This window comes from Aedes aegypti, chromosome 1 (assembly GCF_002204515.2).
Source record: "Aedes aegypti strain LVP_AGWG chromosome 1, AaegL5.0 Primary Assembly, whole genome shotgun sequence".
Lineage (NCBI taxonomy): Eukaryota > Metazoa > Arthropoda > Insecta > Diptera > Culicidae > Aedes > Aedes aegypti.
The window spans coordinates 295045622-295063074 of record NC_035107.1 but is presented as its reverse complement, the minus strand read 5'-3'; the positions used below and the strand labels follow the sequence as shown (position 1 = coordinate 295063074).

At 37.8% G+C, this 17453-nt stretch overlaps 1 protein-coding gene and 1 long non-coding RNA gene across 6 annotated transcripts in view; one reads left to right on the top strand and one right to left on the bottom strand.

The window, feature by feature from the left end:
* LOC5565942 (segmentation protein cap'n'collar) overlaps window positions 1-17453 on the top strand; it is a 255950-nt gene that overhangs the window by 215913 nt on the left and 22584 nt on the right. For all 5 annotated transcript variants that reach the window (XM_021838214.1, XM_021838215.1, XM_021838213.1 and 2 more), the window contains exons 8-9: window positions 3839-4048; window positions 10894-10984. In XM_021838214.1, coding sequence (XP_021693906.1) covers window positions 3839-4048; window positions 10894-10984 — 301 coding nt within the window. The remainder of the gene's footprint in view (window positions 1-3838; window positions 4049-10893; window positions 10985-17453) is intronic.
* Window positions 16220-16936, bottom strand: LOC110674191. The gene is made up of 2 exons (XR_002498721.1): window positions 16642-16936; window positions 16220-16464 (listed from the first exon to the last, which is right to left on the bottom strand). It is a non-coding gene; the product is annotated as an uncharacterized LOC110674191 (long non-coding RNA).

Here is a 17453-nt window from a genome sequence, read left to right as displayed (position 1 = left end):
AAGACTTTTAAATTATGGAGCTATCCTAGAAACAAGTTTTAGAGGAATTCCTGAGAGATTGCATTGAGATTTTCCAATGTATCGCTAGAGAAAAAACTACTGAAGGCATTTCTGGAAAATTTCCTGAGTAAATACCAGTAGGAAATTTTGTAGGTATCTATGAAAGCATTTCTGTTGGAATTCCTGTGGAAATTCTGAAGAAATCCTAGTGACATTTTAGGAAAGAATGATTGAGAGAATTCCTGGAGAAATCATTGGGAGAAATACTAAAGAAAAACTTATGAGATTTCTAAAGGAATTCCCGGAGATTTTTTGCAGTTTTTTAAGGGAATTATGTACGAATCCTTGGGAAAACTACTAAAGGAAGCTAGAAGACATTCCTGAAGGAATCTTATATGGAACTCATCAAGTCCCTAGGGGAAATTCCTCAAGTGATCCCAGGGGATATTCCTGATTGAACCCATGGGGTAATGTTTGAAGGAATCCCTAAAGAATTTCGAGAGACATTTCTGAAGGAATCCCTGCTCAAATATTTGAAGAAATCGCGAGAAATCCCTGAAGGAATCCGTAATGGGCATTCTTAGAAAAAATCATCGATATATATATTTTTTTTTTTTTTTTGAAAAAAAAATTGAGGCAGACTAAAACCACAAAATCAGGGAAGAATTGAATGTTTTGAAATTTCTGAATAGAAACCAGGAAGATTTTCTCGATAAAACCGCTCCATAGGTTGAGTGATTCTGCAAGAATCGTGGGCTTCGTGGCCGAGTGGTTAGTGTCGTCAAGCAGTGAGCGCATCGTGTCATGGAGTGTGGGTTCGATTCCCGCTTCAGCCATTGAAACTTTTCGTCAGAAATGTTTCGCGGCTGTGCCACTGGAGCATGCTTGTCCGTTGTCTAGTGTTAAGTTACAGTCTGTGCAGCTAAATGGCTGAAGACGGTGTCCGTGTCTTTTTTTTAAGAATACCTTGTACAAATTATAATTATACCGTCATGTCATTTATTTGATGATTTGATGAATCACATCATTAAAAACGAACGGAATTCTGCAGGATCAAAAAAAAAATAGATAAACAACATAAAAAAATGAAACTTTCTTCTCTTCATCATGTGTGGTGCAAGGTGAACACAATCTAAATAAATAATTATTCTAAATGGCACAAAGAAATGTTTTGCAATATCAAGCAACTTTGTATGTCACAAAATTGTAGATAACAAGAAACTAGCACAGAAGCGATTTCCAGGACGCCTAAGGAGAAGAGAGACCTATTTTGTGTAACTTTGCTTTAGAGTTGCAACAAGAAAAAAGGCCAAAAAGGAAGATTTGGTAGATCACCTGCTCGTTGCCAGTTTATTTGCAAACGACAGTTCTCCACTATTCCAATTTTGACATTGGTGCCACTCATGTTGTGCCAATTTTTGACAAAAGTAATTTCAACAAAGGTGTTGAAGAAAGGTGCCGATGCCATTAGATTACCCTGCTTCATATCGAACACCGAATAAATCTTGAAAATTTGGCATAGAAACTTCTATTTTCTCTGGGTTTATCAGCATCTCTCAGTGTGAGTCAACCCTATGGGAGCCAAGATTTTTCCAATTTTCAACAGGTTGATGAGCATTGCAGGAACAGATTAAATTTCTAACTAATCTTTTTGGAAAAAAATTAAAAAAAAATGCTAAAAAAGGTTTTTACCAAGTTTTTGCAAAAATATCTGATTGCAAATAAAAATTTCAAGTACATCTAGTTCTAAAAGTATTTGGAAGATATTTTATATTCCTGAAGGATCGATCTTTCTTCATCACAGCTCTTGTGAAAACTAACAATTTCCCTAGATTCTGGTATTTCTCCTACTTATTTTGGATAAGGATGAACGGAGATTGTCATAAATTGAAGAACACACGACATGAGTAAGGTTGGAAACACTGTCCCTCTATAAGTTCGCCTTAGGGCTGATAATCTCTTAGAAAAGGATAGTAACAACTGCAGGACATTTGTCGAGGTAGTGATGAAAACCAAATTTAACTATCGTTCTATAACTCGATATCGAGATATAAAATATCGCATTAGAGAAAGTTGTCTGTAATAATAATAATAATACAGTCAACTCTCCTTTACTTGATATTTCTTATCTCGATATCGAGTTAGAGAACCATAGTAAAAGTTGGTTTTCATGGCTACCTCGATATGACCCCTTGGATTGCATTTGCACTGGTTCCGTGTTCTGTAACTCGATACCTCCCTAACTCGATGGTCCCTTCGATATCGAATTAGGGAGAATTGACTGTGGGTGAGACAATAACCCAACACAAATTTGCGTTTCTTAAAAGTTTCTTCAATAATTTCCTCTTCCGCCAGCGAATCAGTACTTATCCACCGATAATTTACTCATTCAAAAAAATGCACTTTTGACCCCCCGAAAATAAGGGTAATCAACGTCTATGCAGTCGTGACCATGAAACGAAAAAAAAAACACCTGCAAAACAGAAGCCCCAATCCACTATCGATTAGCTCGTTTTTGCAACATTCCGCAGAATATTCTAATGAGCCTTGACGCGGGAGTTTGAACCACTGAACCCCGTCAATGTTAAAGGCACTCGGCCGACCAATTCCGAGGGATGCATTTGCCGCCATCTCTCAATGTATACGTCTCGTTCCTGAACACGCCGAAACCCCTTATGTGTGCTTGCAGACGATATCCGGACACGCAGCCTTAATTGGGCGCATATGTTTTTAGCTCCGCCACCAGGATTGGAATATTCAATTACGGTTGCCTTCGATTTCCAGCCGCCACCACTGTCGGGTTTCGGCCATCATTGAACTTAATTGATTTGCGCATTTGCGCGAAAATATTCAACACTCCGATTGATTGGAAAATTGCTGCTGCTACTGCTGCTGGTCGTCGTCGTCATCATCGTAGAAGGCATGTAGGGAAGACTGGGTAGACTTGATTTCTTGATTTCTATAAAATGTTGGACAATTCCCAAAAAAATGTTCAAACAGCCTTATCTCCGAATAGTAAACGAACGTACATTATCGATTCAACGTATTCCGCTGACAAAATACTACACATTTCACTATGAACCTACTCGGTTTTTACTTTTAGAAGAGCCTGTGTTGAAACCTCTTCAAATTATGATGTACCTGCAGAATTACAGATCAAGTCTCCCCAGTCTCCCCTACAGAGTTTGGTACGTGCGTACGCGAGTATACCCGCTTCGCTTGCTTGATTGGGGCTTGATCGATTCTCGGTTACAAATTCCTGCCTCGTTTATCACACCATTACTTGTGGGGTGAAGCTCTATCCAACGATTCTACCCCATTACCCCGAAATCCATTTCCCCGAATGCCATCACCCCGAATTCCACTACCCCGAATGTATTATTACCCCGAATTCCATCACCCCGAATGCTATTTCCCCGAATTTACAATTATCTTGACATGATGATATTGATGACATTTCCCTATGATATTGGAATTCGGGGTAATGTCTTTCGGGGTGATGGGTCGTTCGGGGTTTTGGAATTCGGGGTAATGGCGTTCGGGTTAATGGGATTCGGGGTAATGGGGTAGAATCCTATCCAACAGTAGGCTGTGGAAAAGCTACAAAGAATTCCACAATGATAGGGTTTTAAAAGCACAAATTGGGTTTGTTATTGGGGGGTTTGTTTTGACTGTGACCTCGTGGGGTCACTGCTTGGATTGCTTTGTTCACCACTGAAGATGAGCTGGCAATAATTCGCAGAACGATGTGCATTATCGCTGCAATTCGTTTTTTTTTTCACCATTGTTTCAGACGATAATTAGAAATCAATTCTTCTTGTTGTTTTTTTCCTTACAGGCTAACGGTGCCATTCCCCAGCACGGTCAGTACCACTCACATGCAGTACTGCAAAATGCTTCGCTGGCGGATATTGGACCGACCCAGCCGTACTATGCACCGAACCTGGGTTCGGCCGTGGCCACCAGCATGCACTTGACCAACTCGACGTCGGAGACGGACGCCGGAGCCACCGGGTACAAAATGGATCACGAGATGATGTACTATTCGGTAAGTTTTTTTGACATCATTCATAATAATGTTACAATACCATGATAGCTGCACAAGCCTGGTGCAAAAATATGTTTCACGAGGATACTAAAATTGATCCTATCTTCGATCCTCCTCTGAGCAGCGTTTGTTAATCAGAATGAACTACCTTTTACTTTCATTTACCGTCTATACTATGAGGGTGCCCTATAGTTCACCATCGATTACAATACCAAGACTAGGACTACAGAACATCACCTCTATGATAGATTCGTTGCCCATTCCTATGGACTGAGGCCACATTCAACAAGGCCTGGGCTTCCAACAAATTATGTCCTCTGTTGTTGCAGCATCAGTAACCCTATTCCACTGCCCACGCGTTCAAATCTCCCGAAGTATATTTATTAGACCTGTTCACTTTTTAAGGTGCCCTTGCCACATCAAATTCCGAACTTATTTATTGAAACAAGTAGGGTAATTTACGGCTTCGGCACCATTCGACTATTCAGCAATCAAATTTCAATTTTTTTCATTTTTTTTTTATTAAAACATACCAATGAAAACATTCAGAAGATTCTTTGTTCTGTCAGCTTCCCACTGACGAGATTTCTGGGACTGAAGAAACAATTTGGCCTAGGGTGTGATCAATTCAAACGAATACATCTCAAAAGGCGGCTAGTTCGGAGCTGCTGAAGAGTTTCGCTTGCAGTTCTTATGGGAAAGTTGCCGAAGAAAACGAGGCTGCCGACAATAGTCATACTGACAAGACCTGTTCGAAGCATTGTTACAACGTTTCCAAAAAGCTTTTAACAATTATGTTCGTCGAAAGAGGATTGAGCAGCGCATAAATGTAAACAGACAAACACGTAATTTGTTTGCTGATGTCCGAGAAAATTGCAAAAGAAGCGCGGCATCGGGTTAGACTGCCGAGAATATGAAAATTCCCCTAATCTGTCTCAAAATGAATCAATTTGGTAAAGTTTTAAAGGTGTATCAAATCGATTTTGTGTTTTTTGGACCTTTCCACTAAAATGTCTTGCTGAAACCCAAAAATGACATTGAAAATTATTAGAAAATTGCACTAACCTTATGTTAAGAAAATTACCTCTCATTTTACTGAAGACATTCACAACATTCACAACACGAGCGATCTAACGAATGTCGGAAAGAAAAATGTCAATTGAATGCCTCTGACCACGATAGCTTTGCTAGGAAACGTTACGGTTTTGTTTGTTTTTGTTATTTTTTGTAATAGACGCTACTTTTACTGTGTGTGTCTCATTCGACATTACAAGTAGGAACAAACTATTCTTGTTGTTTATGATCCGATGTGTATGAATTCTATGCAAAACGTATGATTGATGCAAATGCCATCGTGTCAGACGACATTCAATTGACAGTTTTTTTTGTGTTTATCCATGTTCATTGTACCGCTCATGCAGTGTGTGAGATGTGACGGTAGCAAATGAGTGTGGAGAAATCATTTGACTGCTGACCATGGAAGCAAAACGAACGTCGCGAAGAATGTCGAATGTTTACAGCACTGCCCATGATTAAGATGTCATATCTATGAACTCTACAGTCACAATACCATCGGCTCATAATATTGGCTGTTCTGAAGTTCAGAAGATACATTGTTCAAATATAAGGCATTTTTATAGAAGGGTCCAAAAAGCGCAAAATCGATTTAAAAAATCTAAAAAAATCTTAAACTTTACCAAATTGACTTCTCAGTTTGCAATTTGATGTTACACGGAGAATCGGTGATTTTTTTAAAAGTGAAAAGGTCTAATATTCATAATGTAATGCGCTGGTTGTGAAGTATTAGAAAGCCAAACTCAATAAGCCAAAATATTATTAATGATTTACAATGAGGGTTTTGGACTAAGCATACTTTAAAGTAGTCAATGTATGCTTTTAGTAGGAACTGGTAGGAATTTCTAACAGCCGCACAGTGCGTTGCTCCATAGACAAAAATCAAATTTCAAGTTATTTTTTTCGGCGTTAATAAGTATCCACAAGTGTTTATAGGTAACATCCGTTATCGAAACAAGTATTTATAAGCTAATTCTTCCGAAAGAGGTGCACTTTGCGAAAAAGGACCACGTGATTATTGAGCTGAAATCGAATTCAGGTTAACTGCTGCGTTCATGAATCCTCTCATGGCGTAGTGGTAACGCGCCCTAACTAGAGATCAGGGAGTCGTGAGTTCGATTCTCACTGAGAAGACGTGTAACTTTTTCGCAAAACTTCACATCAATGTGTCCATTTAATCCAATTGCAAAGTGTATGTAATGTTTAGATTTTCGGTAGTTGTTATTCATAAGCTTTACAAAGCACTAAAACATCTACAACAAGCGTCGAAAGAGACAGTTGTCGAAGTAGCTGAAAAACCAAATTTTGTCGCGTGTTTTCAGCATTCCTTTTAACTAGCACGGAGAGTGTCGTAATCAATCTATTCAATCAAAATCTAAAAGAGAACATGACTGAAGGTTGGTAAAGTATATTTGATGTGATAAGAACACCAATTTTATCTTTGAATATGAGGAATTGGCACGTTGAGTTGGCTATAAAATCAAACTTTTGAAATACTAACATGTAACTTTGATTATCGATTCAAAAAAAGTTCCACCGAGTTCCAACCTAAATCACTCACAGACATGTTTCATAGAGTGTCCTCTAAGAGGTCTGAAAGATACAGCTGCAACTTCCTGCAACTCTTCGAGATTTTTGACTATTTTTAGGTATACTTCTTAACCAGCACAAGTATGAAAATGTTTGTGATGATGAAAAGTTGTTTGTGATAAAAAAATCCGAAAATCTTGCAACGCTATATGTAGTCTTGGCTCAACCAGACATTACACCAGAGCTAGTTCATGCTTAAAATAATATATTTTAAACGTGATTTCCAAGATTTTATTCAAATTTCATATTAAAAACTTAAAAATTAAAAAAATGCGATTTTGTTGCATAAAGGCGTATAAGTCACTTTTGCAGCTACGAGTGAGAAGAGACATACTTGCAAATAACTTCTTACATCATTATAAGCAATAAAAGTATAAATTGCAAGACTTTTCTGGGCAAATAATGAAATTGGCGCTTGGGACAGTTTTGCGATCATGCGTCTAGTATATGTCATTGATGCAAATTGTTGCTCTTTTAATCAGAAACAAATATCCCTTCCATACCAAGGTGCTCAAATAGCTTGATCTTCAAGTTTTGATTTTTGTCCCGCATCTCCATACGTTCAACGCACTGTGAGCCATTTCGAGGTTCTGGTGAATTTACTTGAGCAATTTTTGACCGCGTTTGGAAGGACAATAATATTTGCGAACATCATAGAGCAGGGGCTGAAATTTTGGCTCGCGGAGCACTTTTTCAAATAAAAGCACCTCACCCCTATTTTTATTAATTTTCCCGTTAAGGTGACACAAGTCGGAATCCAACCATGGCTGGCACAATTGGGTTTATTCTACGACTGGCGTGAGATGAGAATTGTCGGTCTCGTATAGCAAGGCATTTGATTTGCACGGCGAGTCACTTCACACACCTCGATATACGCGACCGACAATCCTCACTTCACGCCACTCGAATAAGCCCAAATGGCAGGCTTGTGCCCTTACTTGCGATTTCAAAGGCACTAATCTGCTGAAATAATGAATGTACAAAGTCGATCTTCTTATTTGAAATTTTATGCTAGTGCACAAAGCGAAAATAGAAATTGCACTGTAGTTTGATGCTTATTGTGCGATATTTGTGCCTTCAAAGTTTTAATACATCATTAAATTTTGATTCCAAGATGTTTCACCTTAAGTTCTTCGACTATTTTTTCACAATAACACGTCGGAACACTTCAAGAATCTAACTGTGAAAGAATCAAGTTAATCCGTTGATTCGTTCTCATATAATTTCGTGACATACAAACACCATTCCATTTTTATTTATATAGATTTCTATTTTAATCTAAGAAGTTTTGTTTTATTTGATTGAGCAAAATATTTTGTTTCAAGGTCAAATAATAATCAGGCATTTATATGAAACTTTATTTGATTTATTTATTTTCTTCGTCAAATATTTAAAACTTGAAATCGGAAATTCTTTGGAAGATTTTCCGACTTTTGATGTAAGTTCGAAGAATTGAGAGAGTTTCTGTAGCGAAATATTTTTAAGCCTTTATTACTCCTCTACCAGCAGCTTAATTTTTTCCCGCAATAAAAATACTTTTTTGAGATATTCCGATGGGGGACGGACAAATTTCTATATAAAATGTCTTTGGCGGCCATTTTTTTAATCAATCTATCAAAAAAAAATTGTAGACTATACAATGCCAGATAATAAGGAGCTACTCAAAAAATCATATAAATATATGACGAGTTAAGTCCGATCCTCAATGTGGAATACTTGGGTGAGCCGTTAGACAGCGATGAGGATCAAGTTGCTAAAAGTTCATCCGCTAGGAGAAATGCTAAATCGCTAATAGATTACGTCCTGCTTCTGCAGAAACGTCTCTGATTCCAAAGACGATTTAGATGATGCTGTGGATCCATCAGACAATATCTTCACAACGAAAAAAATATGGCCATCTCCTTTACAGCTACTGGCTATTGGCTGCCGTTCGCGATTTCAAGAACCCAGGGAAAGGGACAAGGGAAAAGAAGTCTGTCAGAGAGGTGTAGCTGGCAATACGCTACACACTTTTTCATACCAATGCTGATTACTTTCAAATAAACATAACTATAAAGAAGTTTTCATGAAATCTATTTGACTACTTGGAATTATTTTGAAACGTCATAAATAACTTTCGAGGCATACGCCTGCTGATGTTAGTAAGTGTGCAAATTGTATCTAGCACATGAACAATTTCATTAGAATCTAAAAATTCGTGCAATGGTCAATAACGTCTCAAAATGTTCATGAAAAATATTTCAAAGACTTTTCTTTTTACTCTATAAACGTTTACGCCAGCAAAATCAAGTGGGCCATGGATTCGAATGAATAGGATTTGATAGAAAGTTGGATCCGCCGGTCACAAGAATAAGGGTGTATATTTCAGAAGTCACACTTCGACTACCGCTGTAATTCAATCATATTGAAGTTGTTTCTACACGATTTATAATCGAATTTGAGTCGACAGTAAGTTTAGACTCGGAACCAGAAAACTTGCGCGTTTAGTATCTGCAGTGATGGATTTATTTTGTCGATTTACTTTCTAGAAGTTCAATCTATTTTGGTAACATTTTACGATGCAACTTGACACAGCACGATAAATTCTGGTAGAATTAGGGAAAGAGTGAAAGTTCTGAAATGATTTATAGAGGATTACAGTAGAAAAATTTCAAAATACCGAAACAGAAATCATTAAAATACCAACAGAGGTGAATGTAAATGTCTCAACAGGCCGTTATCCGTTATGGATTTGATCTACAGTAATGACCCGATATTGTCAGCCCCCGGTTTTGTCTACCCCCGATTTTATCTACCCTCGATTTTAGCACCCTTTTAAAAAAAAAGACCCGGTTTTGTCTCCACCCGATTTTAGCATCCTTTTTCCTGATTTTGTCAGCCTAAAATTTTTATTTATTTTAATTAGACTGAACACATCTATACTGGCAATATTAGGTGCATAAAGTCAATTATGACCTTGGTCACGTCTATACAATCATCTAAAGACCTAATTTTTGAAATTTGAAATTTTTAATAATTATCCAAGAAACTTATCAATGTTACCTTGGATTACGGTACATAGAAAATGGAAGTGAAAAAAAAAGTTTATATTAACAAAATCATAAAACTTAATTCTTAAATTTAAAAAAAAACTTGAAATAAGTCGAAAAATGTTATCCCGATTTTAGCTCTTTCCCGATTTTGTCAACCCTAAATGCAGCAAAATCGGGACATTACTGTACCTTCTCTAGACGAAAGCTTCAACAATCAACAGGTGTTATATGTTAATAATTCAGTTACACTAGTATTTCAATCAATATAGAGAGAAACACCTCGCTTTTCGCACACAGCACCAGCGAGGTGGTTCTGGCGATGGTCAACTGCACGACAAATGGAAGGTTAAGCAATTTATCTGAATTCTCCGGACGAATGTTTCAAGAGGTCATTGTCCGTTTATAACTTGGAATACCAACGTCTCGACAGAACATTGTCCATTAAGGACTTTATCAGCCCTCTCCGAATCAACGTTGAGGAATGTTGAGGAATCGTTGTTCGTTAGGAACTTTGTCTGCCTCCTCGAACCAATGTCTCAACAGATCGTTTTCCGTGAGGGACTTCATCTGCTTTCTCCGGACCATTTAATCGTTTCTGGAACTATGCGATTCTGGGTTATCTCATCGATAACTAGGTTCCGGTTCTCGGTTCCGACAGCTTTCAGTTGAAACGTTTGTCCTGCAAAAAAATATTTATGTAGAAAGTTATGGATAGATACTGACACAATTTTTCCCTACTTGGCGGAATCAAGTATCTTCTGTGATACAGAGATGAACCAGCCTCTGGCTGAAAATCTCTCTAATAAAGATAAAATAAAATAATAAATCTTCTGTGATGTTGTTGAGGTCATAGTTCATCAGTAAGAAGCAAATTATTGCATATTCAACCCCTTTTGTGTCATATGTAAAATCCGAATCGAATCAGTCAAAGTCTACCAGAATCCACGCATTTCCATTGAAAGAACCTCATGATAAAGCGCGACCTCCGTCACCTTTCGATGGAGAAGCGTGATCCTTAGTATACTCAGTTGAATCACACCACCAATGAGTCACGTGCAGATGTCATCGTAATCGCATTCATATTTAGCTGATACACCTTCTCTTGACCCATGTCTCTCATTTCGCTGTTTCTGTTCCCTCCATCCGCAGAATACATCATCGGAGATGAATCACACCGACGGGTTTCTCAACTCGATTCTGGATGACGACCTGCAGCTAATGGACATCGCAGTGAACGAGGGTAAGTCTGATTTCGTTTTTATTCGAGTCGTGATAACTTCCGTGGAGCAGTCAACTTCTTCAGCCGGACGCAAAGTCTACTGCGATTACTGCTGCGTTTTTGGCGACGCGGTCTGCTGAGCCGACGACTACGTCGTCTTATCAGCTAGCCTAAATGATTGCTTGCGGTCGCGCGAGCTTCGCGATATCTGATACCCACCTGCGAACGTCGACAAATACTTTGTCAGCGCAAAATACCACTTCGCCACCCGAAACACGACGAACTAATGTGGGTAGCTGTCATTATTGTGTGCCGAATTAAAAAATTTCATTGAATTTGTGTTGTCACCGTGGGCCATTTTTTTCGGCTTCTGTTCGTGCCCCTTTTTGCACGGTGACGATGATAATTGCGTTTTCGTTAAAAAGTTTGTGTATTTTAATTATCGGACCGGGTAGGTAGATGTGCGCGCGCGGCAATCAACCATGTGAGAGTGCATCGGTCAAAGCTTTGAAGAAAGTGTTGGTCGTCGTCTTGGTCGCGGCCGTCCGTCGTCGGTCGTATGTAGAGAAGAGCTACGTAACGTTCGTTGCCATGTGTTGTGTATTGTGCACACTCAGCACAACCCTCGCGTAGCTCTAGCGCTCGCGTCTTCCGACCGGGGCACAGTGGTTTGAAATGTAAGAAAGATGATTATTAACTTTTTCGGTATCAAAGAATAAAAGTATTGCTATACAGGATTGTTGGAAATTTTGAGTGAAAAAAGTTGACGACGACACTTTTTCTCTATCTTTTGAAATCAAAAACAGTACTTTTCAGCACTACTTCCTTCTACCTATCAATCCCTTTTCGATCCTTGTTTGGACCCGTGCCTTCGACTTTTCGTTGGACTTGTTAGCGGAAGTTAGCGGTGGTAATCCCTCTTGGAGGCCGTTTTGGGAAAATAAACCTCTTAGAAGGTCACTTCTTCTTTCGTTTAGTCAGCATCTAGCCCATGCTCTTTGATGCAAGTGACGAAACAAAAGGTGCCGCCAGTCCTGATCAGTTGCTCCTAATTTGGAGTATTTAGGCAGGAGATCTTGAACTCCATTAGGGGAATAAAGGTTTCCTTCCAAATCGCAAAGAAAGGAGACTGCCAGAAACTCTTAAAGATCGTACACTTCTTTTCAAACATCTTGAAGAAAAGAAGCACATTTTTTTTACTTATTACGACAAAACTGAACGTTTGATCAAAGTCGTCTTGAAAGGTCTTCCAAGTGACTATAAGTCACCTGATAAGATCAAAAATGGAATAAATGATTTACTTGGATTTTCCACAGCCCAATAAAAATTATGAAAAAGAAAACTCATTCTGGCATTTATCGAAAAGGGCTTTCTCAAGAATATTATTTAGTTCACTTTAACAAAAAAGAACTAAATAATATTGAAGCTTTAGTAAAAGCAAAACTTTTGTTCGATGTCCGTGTGACATGGGAACATTTCCAGAAACCTGGAGGAAATTACCAGAACCCCACTCAGTGCCGTCGGTGCCAAAAGTGGGGTAATGGTACAAAAAATTGTCGCATAGATGCTAAATGCATGATTTGCGGAGGTTCTTCTCACGCCAAGTATGTCTGTCCAGTGAAGGAAGATACCGATAAGTTCTTATGCGCCAATTGCAAGGGCAATCATAAGTCAAATTTTTGGTCTTGCCCTTCGCGCAAGAGAGTCGTTGAGGCTCGTGCCAGGCAGACGAAAGATAATATCCGTTACGATAACGGTCGTTTCCGGAGTTTCGAAAAATGCTCATTTTTCAGTTAACGATCGCTTGATTAGGGATCATACCCATCAGGAAGATCATAATCATGCTCATTTACAAACTAATTTTAATCCGTCGGGTAGCCGTTCGAATCTTTCAATTTCGAATGTATCTACCCACGGAAAATTCTTTGCTGATATCGTAGCAGGTAATTTGAACTCCTCCCCTGTTCGTACTATGAGTACCCATGCTACTTGTTTCAAATCAAATGGAAAAAACCCTACCGCCACAGGTCACTCCTACTCCGCTTCTTCGTCTACCGAAAATTCTAATGGGAAATCATCAGATAATGTATCCACTTCAAGTGATATGTCTGCCTCTGATTTTAATTGTCTTACTGAACAATTGAATCTAATGATTGATGCAATGTTCAAAGCCACCACTATGACTGAAGCAGTCCAAGTTGGTGTAAAATTTACAAATCAAATTGTTATTGAATTACGTTTTTCTAATGGATCCAAATAATAATTTAAATTGGAATGATCGTTCTTTGAATGGTAAAGAGGACGAGCTGTTTAATTTTCTTACAGTTAATAACGTGCATATAGCAGTTATTACCGAAACGTATTTGTAACCTGGATCTAAACTCAAAAGAGATCCTAACTTTTTTGTTTATCGTAATGATCGACTTGATGGGGCATCAAGGCGTATAAAACATCAACTGTTTTCGTCATTTGAAACTAAAGTTTTTGAAACTTTAGGTGTTTCTGGTGAAACACAGCTTGGTAAATATACTTTCATAGCTGCCTATTTGCCTTTTCAATGCTCTGGACAGCAAGTTAATTTGCTCCAAACTGACCTGCGGAAATTGACTCGCAATAAGTCAAAAATTTTTGTCATTGGTGACTTTAATGCCAAACATCGGTCTTGGAATAATTCTCAAAGTAATTCCAACGGCAGAATTTTGTTTGACAAGTGTTCTTCAGAATATTTCTCAATTCAATATACTGATAGCCCTACATGTTTTTCCTCTTATAGAAATCCTTCTACGATTGATTTGGTCTTAACCGACTCTAGTCATCTTTGTAGCCAACTGATTACTCATGCTGATTTTGATTCTGATCATGTCCCTGTTACATTTCAAATATCCCATGAAGCGATTCTCAATCCTATCAGCTCCACTTTCAATTATTTTCGAGCCGACTGGAATATATATGAAACATATATTGACTCTAATCTTGATGTTAACAAAGAAATGTTGATATTGACGAAACTTAGTATTGACAATGCTCTTGAAACTTTAACAAATTCCATTGTTGAGGCCAGGAGCATTGCAATTCCAAAATGTAAAATTTGAATGATTATAGACGATGATCTTAAACTCTTGATCCGCCTTAAAAACGTGAGGAGAAGGCAATTTCAAAGCACTCGCGATCCTGCTCGCGTTTTGCACAATTAGGAAACAAAAATTTTGAAAATAAGATTTCTCAATTGGACCCTGCCTCTAAGCCCTTTTGGAAATTATCTAAAATTTTGAAAAAACCTCAGAAGCCAATACCGGCATTGAAAGAGGCAAACAAATTATTACTAACTAATTGCGAAAAAGCTCAAAAACTTGCTATGCAGTTTGAAAGTTCGCACAATTTAAATTTAGGACTTACTAGTCCAATTGAAAATCAAGTTACTCAGGACTTCGAAAATATTCTTAATCAAGAGAACGTTTTCGAAAATGCCTGGGAGACTGATTTGGAAGAAGTGAGATCTATTATTAAAAAAAATCAAAAATATGAAAGCTCCTGGCAATGATGGAATTTTCTACATCCTCATCAAGAAACTTCCAGAAAGTAGCTTATCATTTTTAGTTGATATATTTAACAAATGTTTTCAATTAGCATATTTTCCTGACAAATGGAAAAATGCTAAGGTTGTTCCAATTTTAAAACCAGACAAAAATCCTGCAGAAGCTTCTAGCTATCGTCCAATCAGTTTGCTTTCCTCCATCAGTAAACTTTTTGAAAAGGTTATTTTGAACAGAATGATGGCCCACATCAACGAAAATTCAATTTTTGCCAATGAACAGTTCGGATTCCGCCATGGACATTCGACCACTCATCAACTTTTACGAGTAAGAAATTTGATCCGTTCCAACAAATCTGAAGGCTATTCTACTGGTCTTGCTCTTCTAGACATAGAAAAAGCATTCGACAGTGTTTGGCATGAACGTTTGATCGTAAAATTAAAAAACTTTAATTTTCCAACAGCTTTTGATATTCAAACAAATTTTTCAGGCCAGCCATGTTGTATGCTGTACCATTATGGACTAGCTGTTGTAATACCAGGAAGAAAGCTTTGCAGAGAATTCAAAATAAAATATTGAAAATTTTTCTGAAGCTTCCTCCCTGGTATAGTTATATGAGTTACGTAGAATATCCAATGTTGAAACATTGGAACAAATGTCAAATAAAATAATTAATAATTTCAGGCAAAAATCGTTACAATCTTCTATTGCCACGATTAATGCGTTATATGTTTAGGTTAAGTTAGGTTAAGTAAATTAAAAACGTTATTTTTTTTCTCTTATAAGCAGGTGAAATCAACTCACCTGTAAAAAATCTGAACTGCTACGGCAAATGAAATGTAATATGTTGTTAACAAAATGTTAATAAAATCTTAAATTTGTTTTACCAAATTAGGATGACAGTGTTTTCTAATAACACAGAACACCTAGATATAAGAAATGAATGTAATGTTTGAAATGATACTAATAAAGAAATTAAAAAAAAACAATTTCAACGACAGAACTTTATTTGATGAGTGCTCTTCAGGATATTTCTCAGTTAAATACCCTGATAGCCCAACTTGTTCTTTTCCTCTTCTAGAAACCCTTCTACGATAAATTTAGTCACTACCGATTCTAGTCAGATTTGTAGCCAACTGGTTATTCATGCTGAAATGCTGTGAAATTCGAGTCCATTATTATAGACGACTATCTTAAACTCTTGATCTGTCTTAAAAATGAGAAAATTATATGGCAGGATCTGCAAAAAAACAAAACTTAAAAAACGCTTTAGAAACAATAAAAATGCAAATTAAATTACTCAATTGGACTCTGGCTCTGATCCCTCATAGGAAATTATCTAGATTTTTTTTAAACTTCCAAGACCAACTCCGGCATTGAAAGAGGATAACAAACTATTGTTTATTTTGAGATATCCAAGTTTTAAACTGACAGAAAAGTTTCAGAGACACGAGTATATATGATTTCACCTGGCATTTCATTCATATAATTTCTTTACATAAAAAATTTCCCTAAGCCAAAATTTACCCCTTAGCATATGCAACAACTGTGCCGAACTATTATTGCAATATTTTCACACTTCGACACCTAAAAAGCTGATGATCGAGTTTTCATCCGTTTCAAACCACTGTGCGGAGCTGGTGGTGGTAGCGAGGCGAGAAAGAGAACGACTCACCACTCGCATAGGGAATGAAACCGTTTTTTTTTCTTTTCGGGCAGAAGATTTTGTTACACCGTGTTTACTATTTTTAAATGCTTAGTCATGTCGCGATATGTGAGCAACCCGTAGCACACAATTTTTCCCTGTGCGCGCTGCCTTGTAGTTTAATTGTACATTTTTTCACCGTTCTTTCTTCGCTCGTTTTTTTTTTCGTTTTGAATAAAATTAATTTTCATGCTATCTGCTTTCTGATCGATTTTCTCAGCTGTGTGTTGTGTGGTGTTTCTCCCGCGCGCGCACACGTTCGTCTAGGAGAAGAAATAAGAAAATTTGTTTTTACTATAATTACTCGAAAAAATTCTAACCGTCGATTTGTGCGTTTGAAGAGAGAAGTGTGGAACTGCCGATCGAGGAGCGATAATTGGCCGCCGAATCAGCAGCAAAAGTGAAAACTACTTTGGGCCCATTCCGTCGGTTTTGGGTACCTGTTGGATTCCGCGCGCGCAGACAGTGAGAACCGTAGAAAAATGTAAGCTGGAATGTCGTCGTCGCCCGGAATAAGATGCCCATCATCGTCGTCAACGCGTGAACAAGTACCAAACTGTGTGGACTTTTGAGTCGTACGTGATCAGGTTGTCGCGACGCCGCGTGCGAACACACATAGAGAATTTCTAGCGAAAGCTCGCGAATGCTGATAACGCAGTCACGGTGCTCCCCAGACTGTGATTGTCGGGAAAAAAATCTGCGTCAAATCTTAGCTGAGCTCACCAGCTGTTTTCAATGTCTAAGCTGCATGTTTATGCAAATCGTAGGTCCCGTTTTAAAGTTACGCCCTTTTGGTGGTATAAGTCCATAAGTTCAAAGGAAATCAGAGATATTTGAATAGTTTTTCATTTACCATTATTACACAGTGCAACATTTTCAAGTTCATCGAATGTAAACAAAATTCTGTCTACAGATCCTAAAAGTACAGACCCATACTGACAAATCCCTATCTGGGTTTTGAAAGATTAGTTCTCGGAAAATTCTTCAAACAGCCGTAAGTCAGAAGAGTTAACAAACTTAGTTTATCGACCCTACGTGTTTCGCAGACGAAATTCTTCACGTTCCACCCTGAACCAACTCGATTTTCACTTTTATAACGTTTAATTTTCGAAATTACAAAACGACGTAAGTGAGATTTTCAACTTTCGCAATCCAACCACTACTTTCACGACGTTGTAATATAGAGACAAAGTGACTCAACCACGAATCAAAACAAAACCTACTTGATTCAATCTTACACTGGTACAGAAAC